Below are 18,622 nucleotides of genomic sequence, written 5' to 3' on the forward strand. Positions count from 1 at the left end.
CCTAAAGAACTTGAGCAAATGGCTCAGAATAGGACTCACTGATGATCTCTTACAAGATCAGCATGTAACAGGTTTGAGCAGGATTGACAAATTCATCTCCAGGCGGCATGTGAAAGGTGCCACAGACCTGCATCATCAAACATCATAAATACAGACTTCCCATGCCCTCAGTGCGGCCGACTCTGTGCATCAGGATTCAGACTTCGAGCCATATGTGTAGCCATAGATGAGAACTGCGACAACAACGCAGTGAAATGTAAAGGCTTGTGTGGGTTGAAGAGGCTTGTGATATACAGGAGGTCAGAATAGATGATCTAATGGCCCCTTCTGGCTTTAATCACTATGAAATCATGAAAGGGAAGGAGCCATCACCATGTGACCAGCCAGCTCTCCACAGGCCACTGGGAAGGGCCCCATGGACAATAGTGTGAGTTCCTCTAATACGTTGGGGGGGGGGGGGGGGAGGAGGGGAGAGGACCATCACTCTGGCCCATGATATGACATTACTAACTCATTTCTCATTTGCAGCCCACTGTCACATGTGGGTGTGTCTCAGTCATTGCCACTTCCAGATCCCTCCCTCACCTTGATGTGCTGCAGCCTTGTCTACCTAGGCTATTTTCCAGAGTCCAGCTGCAGCTGCAACATAGGTGCTCTGGTTCAAACCTTGAGCACAGAGAGGCGTAGTAGCAATTTGCACTACTGGTGCTTACCACAATATCTAGCAGCTCTGTGTTTGAGATGTGTTAGCTGTATTTCCAATGTTGGTAGCCTCTCTTGGGGCCTTTGTATTATTCTTCTGTCCTAACTAGTGTTCATAGCACTACCTAATTCACTAACTCCTACCAAAGTTCATTAATGTTTTTCACTTCCATTTCTAGATAATAGCGGATATATATTAAATGAGACTGGACCTAACAACAATGCCTTACTGAACACTCTCCCTGACTCAGTACTTTGCTATTTATTTTGGTTATGATTTGCCAGACAGTTTTCAGTGACATGACACTGTTCCAATCTAAATCAATTTGAATGAATTTTTCAATTAAGTTTCTATGAGGCACCCTGTGAAATGCTTTACTAATATCTAACTCTGGTGTATTGACCACCAGCCCTTCATCCATTCTTTTGAAATTCAGTCAAGAGGGAATCAAGTTTGTCCATATTAGTTCTTCATAAAATCATGCTGCTTATGGCTCATGGCTCCATTATTATCTGTGCATTTAATGATTTTTGTCTCTTAATATTTGTTCCATTATTTTACTGAGGAAAGAAATTAGACTGGAAGGCACAAATTGCTCATATCATTCTTCATTCCTTTTCCAAAAAATGGAGAAAAACAAACACAAAACTAACCTCTTCTTTCAGAAACGGTCACGAGAAAAGTAAGTTCTTTTACTGAATCATTTTATACCTCCGAATTCTAAAGCTGAGAGATGAAGAGTGCATGACAGAGCAAGAAAAAACACAAAGAGGGAGTCTGGAGCTAAGCAGGAGTAAGGTGCATACTGTAATATGATGATTAGGGGAGGAAGGAACTAATTAACAGAGATCATCCAAAAATCTCAATAACTAATGAACAGGCCTCTGCACAGAGATGAGTCCTTGGCAGAGCAGAGCAGAGCATCTCGACACTTACATGTTCCAACACATGAGAAGACATTCCCATGTGAGTAGCAAAAACTCTTTAAAAGAACAGCTATTGGAGCACCCAAGGTAGACTGATATAGCGCATACAATCCTCCTTCTTATAAATCAGGTGCATGAAGAATATCAACTCAAGTTGCTCCCTGCACTGGAGGAAAACATGGAGAGGCCTGATCAGAAGTAAAAGTCTCTGAAAGATACAAAGGAAGCAAAACTTTATCAAGAAGGTATTTCCAACTGATCAGGAACATTAGCCCAAGAGATTCAGAGAGACACGGAAAATTGAAACTGCAATCAACAGCTAGAAGATGAAAGAATGTGGCATCAAAGAAGAGCAGAAGAGAAACAGTGATGAAGTCATAGACATTCTTCTCCCTACAGGACAGAGAAGCAAACAGCCATGGAAGAGACTTACACCAAAAAGGAGCCTCCTGGAAAGAAAGAGATCACACGTTACTCTAATGAGTGAGTGATTTGGACCTACATATCTGTGGCACAGTTACAGAGAAAACTGGATGGAAGACTGCTGTCAAATGGCCAAAATTAATTGTGTCTCAATAAGGATGATAAAAGATTCTGGGAAATCCCCATATGGACTCCCAATGAAATAAGATTCAATGCAGTTACACTCCAGGGACCCAGAAAAAAAGCTGAAGACAACACTGATGACTTCATAGAGATCCTTCCAATGCCAAACGCGAGTGAAGAAATGAAAAGGCAGAGGCAGAGGTCAACCAATGGACACTGTAAAGAAGGAGGGTTTGGATACACCAAATATGGGAATATCTTCTGAAATGAGACCTTGGTGCCATTTGACAGTCTTCCTTTAAGCAGAAGAGGGACCAGCATTCTGTCTTCAAAACTAGCAGAGCTGTTGCTCCCTCTTCAACCCCCACTTCCTCCCAGGACCAAGTGCCTATATAAACACATGCATCTGTATGTGTAACCCAGCTGCAAAGTTACAGACACCTCTCTACGAAGTGTTGGTTTGTTGCACATAACTATGCAATTAAGACATATTATTGGAAAGTGCAGTCCTCAAAACATGAGTTCTTCTGATTCTTAGTGGTTACACAGTCAAGGAACATTACACTGCATATACTGTAAATTCAACAATCTTTTTATAAAGCACAAAAAACTCACCTCTCTTCCTAACCCACCAGCTATTGTAAATTGACAGACAGTAAATGCAAGGGAAGTCACCATAAAGATCTAACATGTACTCATTTAAAAGCAGGAGCAGATCTGTAAGCGAATGGCACATTTTAACCCTTCTTTCCTTGTAAAAACAGGACCAGATGGATGTGAGATGCAAGCTCTCTCCCTCCCTGGGATACTCCCTCCTCTGCCCTCTCAGAGACATTTAGCACATGGCTGAAATCAGCTCAGACTGAAGGCTGGGGATTTCCCTGATTCTCACAGATGATCAGATCAAAATGAAGCACTGCATACCAAAACTGTAGTCCTGCAGGACACAGCTGTTTGTGGGACTTGCTGTATGTCTAGGTGTACAATTATCTGCACTTTATTTGGCAGTAAGCCATAGTATGGATTCTCCTGGTGTAAACACCAATCTGAATGGTTCCAAGACCTCTGCTGTACTCTAACACAGATGGGACACCAACCTCCAATCTGCCTGAGTGCTAGGCCATTATGCTGTTATTTTAACAGCCGATCCTGTACTAAATGTTTATCTGTTTAGAAACTGTCAAGACAAAAAGGAGTACTTGTGGCACCTTAGAGACCAAAAAACTAACTAAGGTGCCACAAGTACTCCTGTTCTTTTTGTGGATACAGACTAACACGGTTGCTACTCTGAAACCTGTCAAGATAAAAGTATTTAGGGACCCCTGGGAATTACCCATTAACATGGCTTTATCACTTGTATCACAGCATCATTCCAGGGATTTCAGGGAAACTACTGAAGATATGCATTTGCCACTGTCCAAATGACTCAGCTCCTGCAAGGATTGCCGACTGAAGCCACAGAAAGGGAGGGGACGATATTGCTGTACATGCAGACGGCAGGATTATACAGTTTTTAGGACCATAAATAACTAGTTTTGGAAATTACTGTGTTGTTTAGCCAGGATGTCTAGGAAAAATGCTAGCACCCACTCTTCATGCAAATGCAACATCCTTATACTGGACTATTTTAAAGCTGAGCCATGCATTGTTCCCGTAAGAAACTTCTCACATAAAACTTTCTTTTATAAGAACTGAAGACTACACAGAGTAGGGAGTAGGTGCCCCCAAAGCAAAGTTTATTATTTATTAATGATCTGGAAAAGTAGGGAGCAGTGAACTGGCAAAATCAGTAGACAGCGCAATATTATTTCAGTAGATTAGGACTAGAACAGACAGCTAGGAACTTCAGAGGGACCTAACAATGTTGGGTGACAGCAGGACGAGTGTAGGTGAAATTCAGTGTTGACAAAGGCTGCATAATTCATGCTGGAAGGAAGAATTTTCACTAATCATACACCTTACTGGGTTCTTCTTACTGGGAAGACACCTGGGTGTCACTGTGGGCAGATCAATGCCTTTACGTAAATCCAAAGTATGCCATCATGTTGATTCTTGTGCTCGGTTCCAAGTTCCCCTGAGCCAATGCCTCATTTGGCTGATAAGGTTAAGGCACGCCAGTTTCATAGCCAACCGTACACAAGCTACTCCTGGGGGAATTCTGTGCTACTGCACAATGCAGAATTTGTGCAGAATTAATGTTCTGCACAGAATTTCATTTCCCCCCGCCACATAATTGGTGCTGCAGAGCAGCTGGCTACCACTAGAGGCTGCTGGACCCACAGAGCCAGGCTCCCCAGCTTGCTAATACAGGACACTGCCAGGGGGAAAAGGAGCTGGAGGGTTTCCAACAGCTAAACTTCCCAGCAGGCCTTGAAGGAAGGAGACAGTGTGCAGGAAATTGAATACAAGCCTGAGATCCAGCATCAGGCTGTCTCTTCGTCTCGATCCCTGGGCTTGGGGGTGTGGGGAGTGCAGGTGTCTGGCCCTGCAGCTGGGCTCTGGGGGGAGGGGTTGTGGGCATCTGGGTCGGGGGTGCCCCACGGCTGGGCTCTGGGGGAGGGTGTGCAGGTGTCTGGGCCAGGGGGGCCCCAAATACCCCCTCCAGCATCCCCAAAATATCCCTCCCAGTACACACACACCCCTCCAGTCATCCCCAACTATACCTCCCTCCAGCTCCTCCTGCTCCCAGCAGTGTCCTCTATTTGGGAACCTCTATATAGTAACCCTATGGGGGCAGAGTAAAAAAACGAGAATCAACTAAAAGACTGGAGGGGCAGAGTTTTCCCCCAAGATGTGCCCAGCTGGTATGCGTGACACAGCCAGACTGAGGCGCCCAACAAAACCATAACAGAAAAACAGGAACTGAGTTGTCATAGGGGTTTCCTTAGCTCTCTGCTCCTTGGGGAATCTTTTTTGTTGTCTGTATTGTTACAGACATAGTTGCTGACAGGTATTTTCAAATAATTACCAAAATAATTTAAACTGGCATGATTATATTGTTTTATTTGACAAACAAAATTTGCAGAATTTTAAAATATTGTGCTTAGAATTTTTAAATTGTTTGGCACAGAATTCCCCCAGAAGTAACAAGCATCACTCAGTTCTATTCACTCCATTTCAAAAAGACTGCAGAAGAAGCAGAGGGAGGGGTCCAATGACAGGAGAAGAAAATGATTTACTGGCCTGGAAAGACTTCTATAGGAAAAGAGCCTGAAAAGACTGGGACTGCTTTGATCTCAAAATACAAAAGCAAGGGGATATTAAATGAAATTGAAAAGCATCAAATGTCATACTGATAATAAGAAATATATTTCAGGTGAAATACAACTAACCTGTTGAACTCACTGCTACAAGAAGTAAAGGCTGAAACTTCAAAAGCAACTAAGTGACTTAAGAGCCTAAGCTCCATTTTCAGAAGTGAGCTAGGCACTTAGGAGCCTAGGACTCACCGGAAGCCAATGGGACTTGGACTCTGGGTATGACTTTACTACAATTAAACACCCACAGATGGCCCATGTCAGCTGCCTCAGGCTTGCGGGGCTCAGGTTACAGGGCTCTTTAATTGTGGTATAGATGATCAGGCTCAGGCTAGAGCTGCGCTCTGGGACTCTCCCCCTTCTCGGGGTCCCAGAGCCTGAGCTCCAGCCCAAGCCAAAATGTCTACTCTGCAATTTTACAGCCCTGCAGCCTGAGCCATGTGAGCCTGAGTGCAAACATGTGAGCCTGAGTGCGTTTAATTGCAGGGTAGACATACCCTCCAAGGCTTGGGTGCACAAAAGGAGCTAGGCACCTTTGATTCTGTTTTAGGTGCTGAAGTCCTGCTTTTGGGACCACTGCAAAGCACAAAGCTCCAGCTGAATCTTGTAGGTGCCTAAACTCACTTGGCGCCTACGACTTTGCAGTAAAAGTTCCCTTGGTGCCTATGTTACTGTCTCGGGCAGGCACGGCTGCCTCCCTATGGACATCCAGGCACCAATCTCCTGCCAGGGCCCCCCACCCATCCCGAATTTTCACACTTGTTCTCTGTCACCGTACCTCCACAACATGTAGGTCAGGATGGGGGACTGTACTGTGGAGAGCACGGACTCTGAAAGGGACTTAAGAGTCATGGTGAATAACTGAACATGAGATCCCTATGCAATGCTGTGGCTATGAGAGCTAATGCGGTTCTTGGATGTATAAACAAGGGAATATTTAGTTGGAGTAGGGAGACAGTATCACCTCTGTATATGGCACTGGTGAGACCACTGCCAGATACTGTGTCTAATTCTAGTGTGCATATTTTAAAAAAGAAGTTTAACAGTTGGAAAGGGTTCAGGAAAGAGCCACACGAATTATTCTATGTCTGGAAAACCCACATGAGTGAGAGACGTTAGGAGCTTGATCTTTTTAGCTTATCAAAGAGAAGTTTAAGCAGTAAGCGAAAGTTTAAGAGAGCTGTATACCTTCACGTTACCTGAGCTAGCTATCCTTTACAGAGCCCTGAGTGCTGGACAGCTGCCCAGCAAGCCAGATTATGGTGTGGCACTGACATTGTCGCAGCCATGGCCACTAATGACACATTAGCCCAGCAGACAGAGCTGTGATGAGCCAATGACTTCACAGAGCTATGTTAGCCCAGTACCTAGGGCTGTGCTGAGGCGGTGACTTCCTGGAGCCTTGCGTCCCTTCACGTCATCCAGCAAGAAGGCTTCCGTGGGGTGAGGACCTCACAGAGGCCCATGAGCCTTGAACTAACCCCAGCAGGAAAATCTTTGGTGAGGACGGTGACTTTACCAAGGTCTCTATGCCTACTACCCATGTCCACACTACAAAAAGATGTTGGAAAACTGGAAAGGATTCAGAACAGAGCCACAAGAACGATTTGAGATCTGGAAAGCCTGCCTTACAGAGAGAGACTTCAGAAGCTCAGACTATTTACCTTATCCAAGAGAAAGTTAAGAGGTGACTTCATCACAGTTTGTAACCACCTAGAGAAAAGTTGTGGATGATCATTCCGATCGTGGATAGCACTCTATAGCACCTTGGGTTCCTGAGTGAGTACAGGGACCAAAGGGGAGGCTTTGCACCTCCCTGATGCTGGGGCAGGCAGGAGGCAGAGAAGCCCGAGTAGCAGGTTAGAGCAGCCTGCGGACAGCCCTAGCTTTCCCTCCCTACCTTAATTCACGTAAAAGAAAAGTGTTGTTTCCCTGCCTTAATTCACGTAAAAGAAAAGTGAACCATATCAGAACTCTATACTTCCTATTCATGTAATAACACAGGCTCTGTTTATTGACTTGCAGTGCCTTTGTAGAGCAGCTGACCCTAGGAGCCAATTTTTAAACACTCTGCATCTGACTCCCAGTGACAGAAATGTCTTTTCTCTGCAAAGCTCACATCTTGCCCTAAGTGATAAGGCACTTTGGGCTGAATGTCCTGCTCACAAATGTGGCTGGTCACAGGTCTTGCTCGTTTTGTATAAATTCTCTCCATAGTCAAGTGTCTAAATGTACAGGATGGAAACAACGTTCCTGCTTTCTTCCCCAGAAAGAGAGATGTGGGGCAACTGAAGCGCAGACGTGCCCTAACTGTCTGCAGTGGAAGCAGTTCAGTGTGGACTGTGCACCAAGTGATGTAATGAGCTAAGTTTAGACAGGAGAGGTCCCACACTGGGCTAACCTCATCAACATTTTTAGCTTATGAATGAGTAAGCAGAGGTATGTTCTCAGCCTAAACCACTGAAGTATGCGAGTGACATCACCAGCATGCCTTTGGCAGAAAGGGTTTGCTCAGAGCTCAGGAATCTCTTGAGTTATTCTCTACGCTGCTTGTGTCAGACACATGGAACCATGCCATGATACTCGGACTGGGATGTCTCCCCCTGAGGCTATTTGCACGTGTCTTAGTTCCTACTAAAACACATTTACTTAATCATAAAGCTATTTCTGGCTGCCCAACTTCAGAGAAATAACAATCATTTAATTCAAAAGCATCTGAGGAGATTTAACTGTATGATGTACGATCAAGAAACAGCCTGACTGCTCTGTTAAGTGAACAACTGAGCCCAAAGAGAACCTGGTCATCAGATCAGGAGTGTGAAGCTGCTACAGATCAAATACAGAGGCTCACTGCAGCCAATGCTGCTACTCTGTCTGTACAAATGGATCACAGAGCTCAGACACCATGAAGTCTCTCCCACATACATGCACATGGAGATTCATGTGAAGCACAGTACAATAGCTGCATTGTTACTAGTCTTAGGAATTCCTCCTTTCAGTGCTTGTGCTGAACTCTGTCATACCCACAGTGTTAGCTATTTGAATGCAGTGACAGAGCTTCCATGTGGTCAGGAAGATTTTCCTTGTTGGGGGAGAAATGAGTTGCAGCAGACAGAGGTAGTGAATCCTAGTCTCATTTATCTCTCAGAGATATTTCTGCAATGCACCTTGCACTGCAGTGTCTGGGTGTCTTCACTCCCTAATAGTGCAGACTAGCTGGCAAATGCAAAAGGCATGTGATAAGTCTCAGATACAACATCCAACTGCCGAAAATCAGCTTTGTATACACACTCCCAGCCAGGTCGTTCCCTCTCACATTGCTACACCTGCCCTCTTGTTGCAGAATCTGCTGCTGTGCAGCTATCCCCTTGCACGTCCCCTGACCTTGATGGCTTTGCAACAAGAAAAGAACACCACCTTAACTCAGGTGTCAAACACCCTTCCTCTCAACAGAAGTGTGATGACTGGATCAGTCTGTCAGGAATTCATGCTTGATATAGGATTGCTATAGGATTGTTTCACTGGAATTAAGAAAACTATGTCTTTGTTCCCTTTAAGAATGGGGTTTTGAACCTGTGGCCCTCAAGACTCTAAACTGCAGTCCTCAAAGGGGACAAATCAACAGGAAAAGTCTCTCTGAAACCCCAGGAGCAGTTCCAGAGTGAGCCCAGAGCGCTCTGAGCAGCTGCTGTTCTTTTCCTGAGGCCTGCTGCATCACTGGTGTGGGAGGAGAGAAGTCTGGCTGCTCCATCGCCTGCCTCCCTGTCAGGCTGGGAATCCCAGGGTGAGCAGGTCAGGAGCTCGAACCTAGGGAAGCCACTAGCAAAGAACAGTTTCCCTTCACACAGCTCCTGAAAGGGCAGGAAAAAGTGGAGTGACAGAAAGCCAAACTGTTCCAGTTCCAGCCCACGCATAGACTACAGCTGCCTGGGTACTACTTTAATTTGCACCATCTGGCAGTGATGCCCTAGGGACCACATACAGTGTAGTGCAACTACACCCTAACCTGACCTGTGAGTCAGGACTCATGGGGAAGGTGGTGTATTAACTGGCTAGGCTGGCCCCGCCTCTCTACACCAGGGCAATCCCTCAGAGAGACTGGTGCCTGAGGGGCACAAAGGGAGCTAATCCAGACAGATACTCTTCCCCAAGCACTGATTGTGGTCCCTTGACCTTTTTATCCCAGGTTGAAGGACCCAGACACCCCTGCGCTCTGCTCTGACTGACAAGAGAATAGGGCTCATTTTAATACTCCAAGGGGAAAGACAATGAATGCCCCAGGAGGGGAGGCCAAAGAGAGCTCTCCTGGGCACATGTAAACAGAGCAATTTGCACAGTGACTCAAGGTATCCGAGGAGACACACCACTGGGGTCTCCCCAGATATCAAGGGGGATGGGTTACCAAAAGATGAGAGCAAGAGGAAAGGGAGACCCAGCACTGGGAAGCTTGACGGATAAAGGCAGAGTGACGCCAAGAGGCCTGGCGGTGATGGGGGGCTCTTAGCTCAGCCCACCTTGATGCACTACTCATGGAAACATGCTGCAAACTGAACTCTAGATGAAGTCTCAACTCTGCAACCTCAAAGGTCTCTATTTGGATGCCCACTGTTCCTTTGTTTTGCATTTCCTATGTGGTTTTCTTCTAGAAGTACGAACAAAACACACGTTTCTGCTCGTGGCAAGAGTGTATTTTCCATTTCAATACATTGGCCACATGGAAAGCCAAAGAGACAGAAGCAAAGAATCCTTTTCAGCACTGGAAACTCAAGACACAGATCCTCTGATGGTGTAAATCAATGTATCTCTGCTAATTTCAGTGGACCTACTAGGCTGGCTGACACCACAGGAGGATCTAGCCCTTAGAGCCTAAATCCTCTACAATTTCATTTAAAAAACAAGTGTCTTTGGTTAATAATGTGACAGGGAGTCTTGCTCACTAAAGCACTGCCTCACAGGCAGTCAACGTCAGTAGTCATCCGGTGTTGTTATGTCCATTGGCTCTTCAGGGGCCTTGCTCCAATGCGTAGGATTGTGTCAGTCCTTCCCTCCCCCGCCCGTGGTCAGGTTCCCACAACACAAAAATGGCCACAATTGGCAGAGGAACCAAGGACTGAGTGGGAAGTGGAAACTAACATCTTCCCACCTTCAGAAAGGGCCCCTCTGGGGAAAGCTTATGTTGCTGTGGCCCTTGTGGTACCCACTTAGTAGACATCTATAGGACATCAGTCTCCAGAGATGCAGTCTAGTGCCTTGCAGTTGCTCTACATTAAATTACCTTCCAAAAGGAAAAAAGAATGACATTTGAGCTGGCACACCCGCTCCCATTTACAAGTCCCTGAAATACAGGCTTGATTACAGAAACACTCACAGATCCTGAACTCTACCTAGGCTAGGGAGCCTGGCTGTAAACCCACCTCCACCATCATGCAGAAAGTTGGCTGTGCAGCCCAAATTCCTGAAGTTTCCATTACATGCCCATTTTCCCCCAGCTAAATGTCATTGAACCAAGTGAATACAAGAAAGGTGCCAGCACGCCACACCCAATGCCAGCATGCTGGCCTCTCCCCCAAATTACATACCACATGAAAGTTCTTAACAACACAAACTACAGTCAATCATTTTTTCTCATTTAAAAAGTCAACAAATGTGCAACTGCAGTCAGGACCTGATCCTGGAGAGGTAGACAGAGAACACAGAGATGTATGTGAATCCTTCCCAACACACACAGTGAGGAGAGAGAAGGAGTAGGCATTCATCCAGCTGTGCATAAGTTATAAAGGAACTGAGGCAGCAGAGAGACAACAAACATGCCTTATATCTTTAACAAGAGTGACCAAACCAGAGGCCTGGATTACGCTAACATTGTACCCACCTTTAAAAGTGAAAAAAGCCCATTGAGCCTCACTTAAACGTAACAAAAAAGAGACGAGAAAATAATTACAGAACAAGTTATAGAACAGCTAGACATGTATAAAATGAGAGGGACAAACCAGCACAACTTCGGTAGCAGTGACCTGTGCAGAATGCCAAGAGATAGTTAAAACAGTGGAAGAGGATAAACGAGTGGAAACAATTAATTTAGACAAAGAATGACTGTTAAGGTACAAGAAAGCACAGTGTGAAGCCCACTGGGATTCAATGAGGTGAAAGGTTGCAGTATGGAATCAAAAGTAGCAGTGATGGCCAATATCACTGTGGACAGGGTTTAATAATGGAATGTACTGCAGGGATCAATACTAGCAATGGTGTCATTCAAGAGATTTATAAATAGCCAGGAAGGGGAGACGAATAGTTGGGTGGTAAATAACTTGGATCAGGAACAGCCCTGCATTCTGATTGGCTGAGACAATCTCCTTTCAGTGTAATCCTCAGTCACTACTGTATGTAAAACCTTGCCTTCAGACTCACTCAGAAGAAGAGATTTAAAGAAAGAGCTTTTTCAAAATGCTTAAAGACAAGCAGGCAAAGTTCTGTGTGACCCTTGGGCTGTGTTACATTCATCTCAGAAGAGCAATAGCTATGAACATAACCAGCCCTCAAACCCATAGCACAAATAAAAATATGGATTGAGATTTTCAGAGCAGCCCAGGGAATGGAAAATGCCCCTAAATCCCACTGACTGCTTTGAAAATCACAATAGTGGAATGAAGTGACTCTTCAAAACCTGCTACACAGATGAAGCAATTTCCATTCGGCTGCTCCCCAGAATTGTATCTTCCGGGTACAATTTGGAAATTTGGCCGTTTGACTGAATCACAATACTTATGAAAGATTTTGCTTTCTATTAATTCTGACAATACCTCACAAAAACAGGACCATTATAGACACAAAACCACTTCCTCCTGAGTTTCCTTCTCTGTGCCATGCTGTTCATTTTCGCATGAAAATCTGGTCCTGGTCGAAGATGCTGGAGCATGAAGTTCTCGCTTTGTCCCAGAACAACAGCCCAGACAGCAGCTGTGTAAGCGCTGCTCAGACCCCCGGCAGATGTGCTTTGACTCTCATCTCCAGGGTCAGAGGAGAGCCCAGTCTCTGTGGCCTGTTTTGTCCTTGGTGTCCCTGTTGAGGCTGCCAGCAGGACAGATCGTTCTAGATTTGCAGTTGTTATTTTTGGTATGTGAATGCCTGCCTCTGGGGAACTCAACTAAGGCACAACTCAGCCAATGGGTGGGAACCACTTGTGAGCTGGGCCTCACTTTAGCCTGAGCTAGAAGGCAAAAGGCTCCATATCCTGTGCCCATCCCAGCCCCCTCGACAACACTGTCAGATCCCACTTACTGCCATGTATGGTCTGCACCCAGCATCTCTTGTTTTGGCGATGGAGTCCACGAGTTGTCCACTAATGCCAAAGTCACAGAGTTTAATATTCCCATTTCTGTCCAGAAGAATATTAGAAGGTTTGATGTCTGTGAGTGAAAGAAAGAAAGAAACAGGTTAAGTCGTGGATGGAGATCTCCATTTCAAAAGCCATGTGGTTGCGCAGTGACAGACACAGACATCAGAAAATCAGAGCTAAGGTTGAACACTTGGTGTCAACTCTTCCTCTTTAACATTTATGTTCAATGGTGATGTCATCACATATTTCCCAAACATACTATCTATCACTGCCTCATAGCCCCATCACAGAGATATCTGGCAGTTTATTTTGGGAGCATTGGCTGGGAAAGTAGGAGGAGATACAGAGACTGTCCTGGTTCTGAAGTTCTTTCTGAAGAAGCCTCATTAGCCACTGTGTTTGGCTCTTAATTAGCAAACAAAACTGTGTTTAGTGGCATCTAAGGTTGTGGCAGGCCACACCTGGGGTTTTTGACTGCAAGTGTACAAGAGGGTGTACAAGCAAGTGTACAAGTGTACACAGCCCACACAGGCTGAGCGGTACACTCCCAGAGAGGGTGTCTCCATGACAACTGGGGCTGTGACTGCCAGCTCAGAGAGACATACCCATGCCAGCTTTGATCAAGCTTGTGTACTAAAATAGCAATGTAGCCACAGCGGCACATACCCAGGGTCTCAGATGGGCAGCTAGCCCATGCCACTGTGATTACACTTCTATTTTTACTGCGTAAGCTCATTCAAAGCTAGTGTGTGTATGTCTAATCAAACTGGAAATTACACGTCCAGCTCCAGTGTAGGTGTACCCACAATGAGCAGCAGCCCTGCTGCCCTGACCCCTTCCCATCCCCACTCAGTCCCTGCCTTTCCCACCACCCAAGACTTGCTGCCTCCATTTTGCCTTTTACTCCCCCACATACCCAGGCTGCCACTGTTCTTCATCCCTGCCCCGCTCCCACTCTAAAATCCTGCTCCCTGCCTTGGTCATCTCTCCTCTGGACTCCCACAGACACTTTCTCCCTGGACTCACGCTCCCGCAGCCCAGCCAAAGGGCTGCTCAAATTCTCTTCCTGCCCTGTTACTCTGCTCAGGTCACTCACTTCTCCAGCTCTCTGCACTGCCCTCCCTGTGCCTCCTGCATCAAAGTCAGGCTTCTCCTTCTCTGCAAGGACTTGCACAGTTCCCCTGTCACCTGTACCTTCTCCTGCTCTCCCCTCGCTCAGTCCCAGCCTCCCCCCAACCTCCCCCTTTGTAGCCTTCTCCCCATCACCTTCACACTGCCTCCCATGCCTCCCCTTCTGAGTGGAACAGTTTCCCCTCTTCCCATGTGTCACAGGACCTCCCACTACTTCACATCCCTCCCCAGAGCTCACCCCTTCCAACAGTGACCTCTGTGAGATCCCTACACAGCCCCTGGTATGCTCTGTGAAACTGGTCTCTTCCAGGTGGGTCTCAACTAGCGTGTAAGCTCCTTGGGGCAGGGTCTGTTTTCTCATGTGCCAGCTACAGCTTCCCCAGTGCAATTCTGCAATGCAGGTAAAACATCTCCGGCATTTTGAAATTGAAAACATTTGTTGCTTACAGATGGGTCATCTGTGTTTCAGATAGACAAACAAACATACTGAGAAATGCCATCAAATTGAGAGAAGGGCCTCAAGTCACTCAGTCAACTAACACACTGTATCTCACTGTAAATTCCTACTGGGGAAAAGGTTCAGGCAGTTTTTACCACAGTAGCCAAGTAAGGTCAACACTATGAGCCCCACGCAGAAGCTGGTTTGTCACACAATACTAGGACAATACTAAGCCACGAACAGAGGACAGGCAAACAGAGGGAGTTTGCCTGGGGGGGAGTTCCCACAGAGCTTTTTTTTGCCTTTCAGGCTTCTGTGATCAGTAAATACAACATCTGCAGAGGCTCTTAGAAGGGAGATATTATGGATAGTGAGTGATCAGTTGTTGTGACTTGCACAGGATGTGCCATGTTTGTCTTTCTCCCAGAGGACAGAAGAAACTTTGTCTGTACGAAGTGCAAGCTGGTTTCCATATTGGAGGAGAAGGTTAAAGGACTAAAGACCCAAGTATCAATCCTGTGTTGCAACAGACAAAAAAAGGAAGATTTTTGGATAGAAGTCAGCGTTTGGTACTGCAGGCACAGCATACTGAAGAATCAGAGAGGGCAGTGCAGAACGGGGAAGAAAATTGGCAGCATGTGACCTCCAGAAGAAGAAAGAGGAGAACCCGTGTATCCACAATGCAGATAGTGGTAAGAAACCGTTTTCAGGCTCTCTGCGCAAGTATTATGGTGGAGAATGATTTGGAAGAGCCATCTGAGGGAAGGGATCAGAAGGAGACCCCATCGACCGGAAAGGAAAGGTTAGAAACCTTGGGAAATGCAACATGAAAGTTCCTCTCTACAACCTCCCACAAACATTTGAAAGTATGCAATGGCGTAGTTAAAGTCACTCACATGACCTGAACTCTGCCTCCATAACACCACCCTGAGAAAAAACAGAAACATGAAACAATTTGATCTATCCATTACACAGGCTCTTCTCATCAGAGACCACAGCCATTAGAATCTTTTACAGTGAATGCACAAACTCAGGCTCTTTTCAGCTATGCACTGTCCCCAGAAGAGACCTACGGTATCAATTCTCAGACACACAGCGAACTGTGGCACTCAATTTACGCAGTTTAGAAAGCTTCCAATGTTCTGACAATGATTCAAATGGCATTAGACACAGAGATAGCAGATCTATGTACAGAAACCACCCAGCTAAGACTGGATTGCCATGGTACCTTACTTACAAAGGAAAAGCACAGATTAGTGTGGAAATGACACATCCCACTAACTACTGGAGATGTGTTTGTATGAAATCAGTTCTAAACCCACTGCTCCATGGCTCTCATTCATAGCACTTCACATACGCCATGAGTATACAAGACAGATTTTCTCCATATTTAGAATGTCCATAGACTACGACTGTGGACTTTTTAAAGCCCTTCCGAAGCAGATGAAGGGGAAGTGAGAAATACTAGTGGTGTGGTCACCGTATCAGGACAGTGGCTTTTCCAATGGAAGATGTTCCCAGAAACTGGCTAGTCACTTCTATAAACAAGCCCTACAGCATGGGCCTGGGCTCCTAAGTCTGCCTTAGCTGACTCCTCGAGGTTTCTGGGAAGATGAAGAGAGGTCCCTCTGGCAGCATCCTCCCTCCCTCCCACTCCCCCTGAGACCATTCTCGCCTTTAGTAATACAGAACAACTGCCTTTAATGAATCAGCCATGTGTCTGCTCTCAATTCCTCCGAGCTGACAGAACGACTCTCCTGAGATCGCGATTCCTCAAGGACCCTCCTGTCCCAACATCTAGGTCTGGGGGTCCCAAGACAAGAGGCTGGGGCCCTCAGCTGAGCGCTAGGACCCAGGGGAAGTAAGGAAAAGGGCAGGAAGGGCAAGTTCTTCTCCTCTTCGCTTCTGCTGCTGCAGTACTCCACCCCTAATGCAGCTTCAACCTCCTGCCTGCATGTGCTAAATTAACCATTGGCCTTTGCTACTCAGACTTTGACTCCTTGCCTTACTGAATTAGCACGCCCCTAGAACAGAGCACAGTGCAGTCAGGACTAGAAAGGGGAGTGAAAGAAACAGCACCAGTACTTTCCCAACTCCACCCATGCTTTCTTGTAGTGACTCCATAGCACTGCAGGGATTGAAGTCATGACAAAAATACTGTGGCTAGTTTGGGGTCCCAGGTGAAGAAAAGTTGAGAACTTCTGAGCTAGGCTGACACCACTTCCCTTTACTAGAGACATAAAGACAAGGGTATGGCCAGAGGGTCTTGGTGATATAGACTTGGTACACTGGGGTAGTTCCAGAGGACTGGAAGAAAGCTAATCCTGTGCCAATGTGAAAAAGCGTAACAGGATGAGCCTGCTAATTATAAGCCTGTCAGCCAGGCATTGATCCAGGGCAAGATAATGAAGCAGATGATATGGCTCAATTAATAAAGTATTAGATGGAAATATAATTAATGCCAGTCAACAGAGGTTTATGATTTTTTAAATGAGATTACAAGTTTGGTTGATAAAGGTAACATAGTTGATGTAATATATCTTCCATTATTGTTTGCCCATGATATTAAAGAGACAAGCTGGGTTCTGTGTTAGCTCGAAGGGTTGTCTCTTTCACCACAGACGTCGATGATAATAAAAGATATGATCTCACCCACCTTCCCTTTGATGTAATATACTTAGATTGCAGTAAAGTGTTAGATTTATTACCACGTGACATTTTGATTAAAAAACTGGAATGATACAAAATTAACAGAGCATACATTAAATGTATTAAAAACAGGCAGACTGGTAGGTCTCAAAATGTAACTGTAAAGAGGGAATCATCACTGAACAGATGTGTTTTCAGTAGAGTCCCATGGGGAATAGTTCTCGGCCCCAGGCAGAGCCATCCCAAGGGTACGGCCAATCGGGGAGATCATTCCGGGCCCCGCACTTTGTGGGGCCCCGCAGGCCAGAGCAATTGGCCGGCGTGTGAACCGCTGGCAGGGGGAGGCTAGCCCCCAGCTCCGCCCCTTCCCGAAGGAGAGTGCGTGGTGCCGCTGCAGCCTCCCCAGTCTTGGGAAAGGAACTCTGTATAGATGTATGTTCTCATTATCTGCACTTACGCACTTCAGATGTCAAGGGAGAATGGAAAAATGATTGAAACCATCCCAAACAAAATACTACGAATTTAAAGTATTTATTTGATATATTTATAAAACTAATTTTAATGATCATCCACAATTATACTTTCACTTAAAATAGGGACTAACCATGAAATTATGCGAAATTAATTTTTTGTAGTTAAGAGGAAAAATAATTGATAATTCCTTTGCAGAAGAGAAACCTACGAACTTACCTCTGTGAATGATTTTCAAGTTTTCTTTTAAGTGGTTTAGTGCTTTCACAGTCTAGGAGAAAAGAGGAGATTTTATGGATGAAAAATAAGTTACTGCAATGAGATTCCTGTGATTATTAAACTATTTGAGCAACATGAGCCAAAACAATAAAGAGGAACCTTGAGTGTCTGAAAGGAAACAATGTAAAGACCTCCATGTCTGTCATCATCATATAAATTTTGACAGGTTTTCACACTCCCTTTTTGGTGTATGTCCACCCTCCAATCTCATTTTTGGACATGTACACTTTTGCAATAGTGGCCATTTTGAATTTTTATGGGGAACATTAGGACTGCCTATGTGTCTGTTTTTTCACAGTTACAGCCATTTTAAAGATTTTAAGGAAAAAATAGGCTTTTTATACATTTTAAATAAAGTTTAGTAAACAGAGGATTAAAGTGTTAAGACATACATATGTTAACAGGCCTTTTTGTATACTGTATGTATTTTTTTGAAATAAAGGCATTAAATATTAGAAACAGAACATGCATTTTTAGAAAAAAATGTTATGCATTTAGGTTGTTTAGAAATAAAGTCTAAAAATAACTATGTTTTTCTGAAATAAAGGTATTAAATATTAGTAACAGAACATGTGTTTTAGAGAAAATAAAGTGGGGCAGGTTTTAATACTGTGCAACACAAAGTGAGAGAGGCTGTAGAACAGCCAAGAAAAGTAAAAGCTTTTCAGCCTGTTACAGAAACAAAAAGAAAATAAACTCAGATAAACTGCAGAAAAATTTTAAACCAACAGGAAAGGAAGAAAGCCTGTGTCACTGACCAAGAGGCAGAGAGAGAAGAAAGGTACTTACCCTGGCAGCTGCCAACAGTCAGCCAGTAATTCCAGGACAGTCAGCCTTGGACAAGCCATGCCTCTTGGCTGAGCCAATCAGAAGCTATTCTTTAGA

The 18,622-nt window shown here is 45.1% G+C and overlaps 1 protein-coding gene across 18 annotated transcripts in view; it reads right to left on the minus strand.

Moving 5' to 3' along the window:
- MAP2K4 (mitogen-activated protein kinase kinase 4) overlaps nt 1-18,622 on the minus strand; it is a 169,702-nt gene that overhangs the window by 19,902 nt on the left and 131,178 nt on the right. For all 18 annotated transcript variants that reach the window (XR_012154740.1, XM_073310273.1, XM_073310261.1 and 15 more), the window contains 2 exons: nt 17,678-17,729; nt 12,711-12,838 (listed from right to left, as the gene is read on the minus strand). Coding sequence is in view for 17 of the 18 variants with exons in the window: in XM_073310273.1 (XP_073166374.1) it covers nt 12,711-12,838; nt 17,678-17,729 (180 nt within the window). In the remaining variant the exon portion in view is untranslated. The remainder of the gene's footprint in view (nt 1-12,710; nt 12,839-17,677; nt 17,730-18,622) is intronic.

Source organism: Lepidochelys kempii, chromosome 14 (genome assembly GCF_965140265.1).
Source record: "Lepidochelys kempii isolate rLepKem1 chromosome 14, rLepKem1.hap2, whole genome shotgun sequence".
NCBI lineage: Eukaryota > Metazoa > Chordata > Testudines > Cheloniidae > Lepidochelys > Lepidochelys kempii.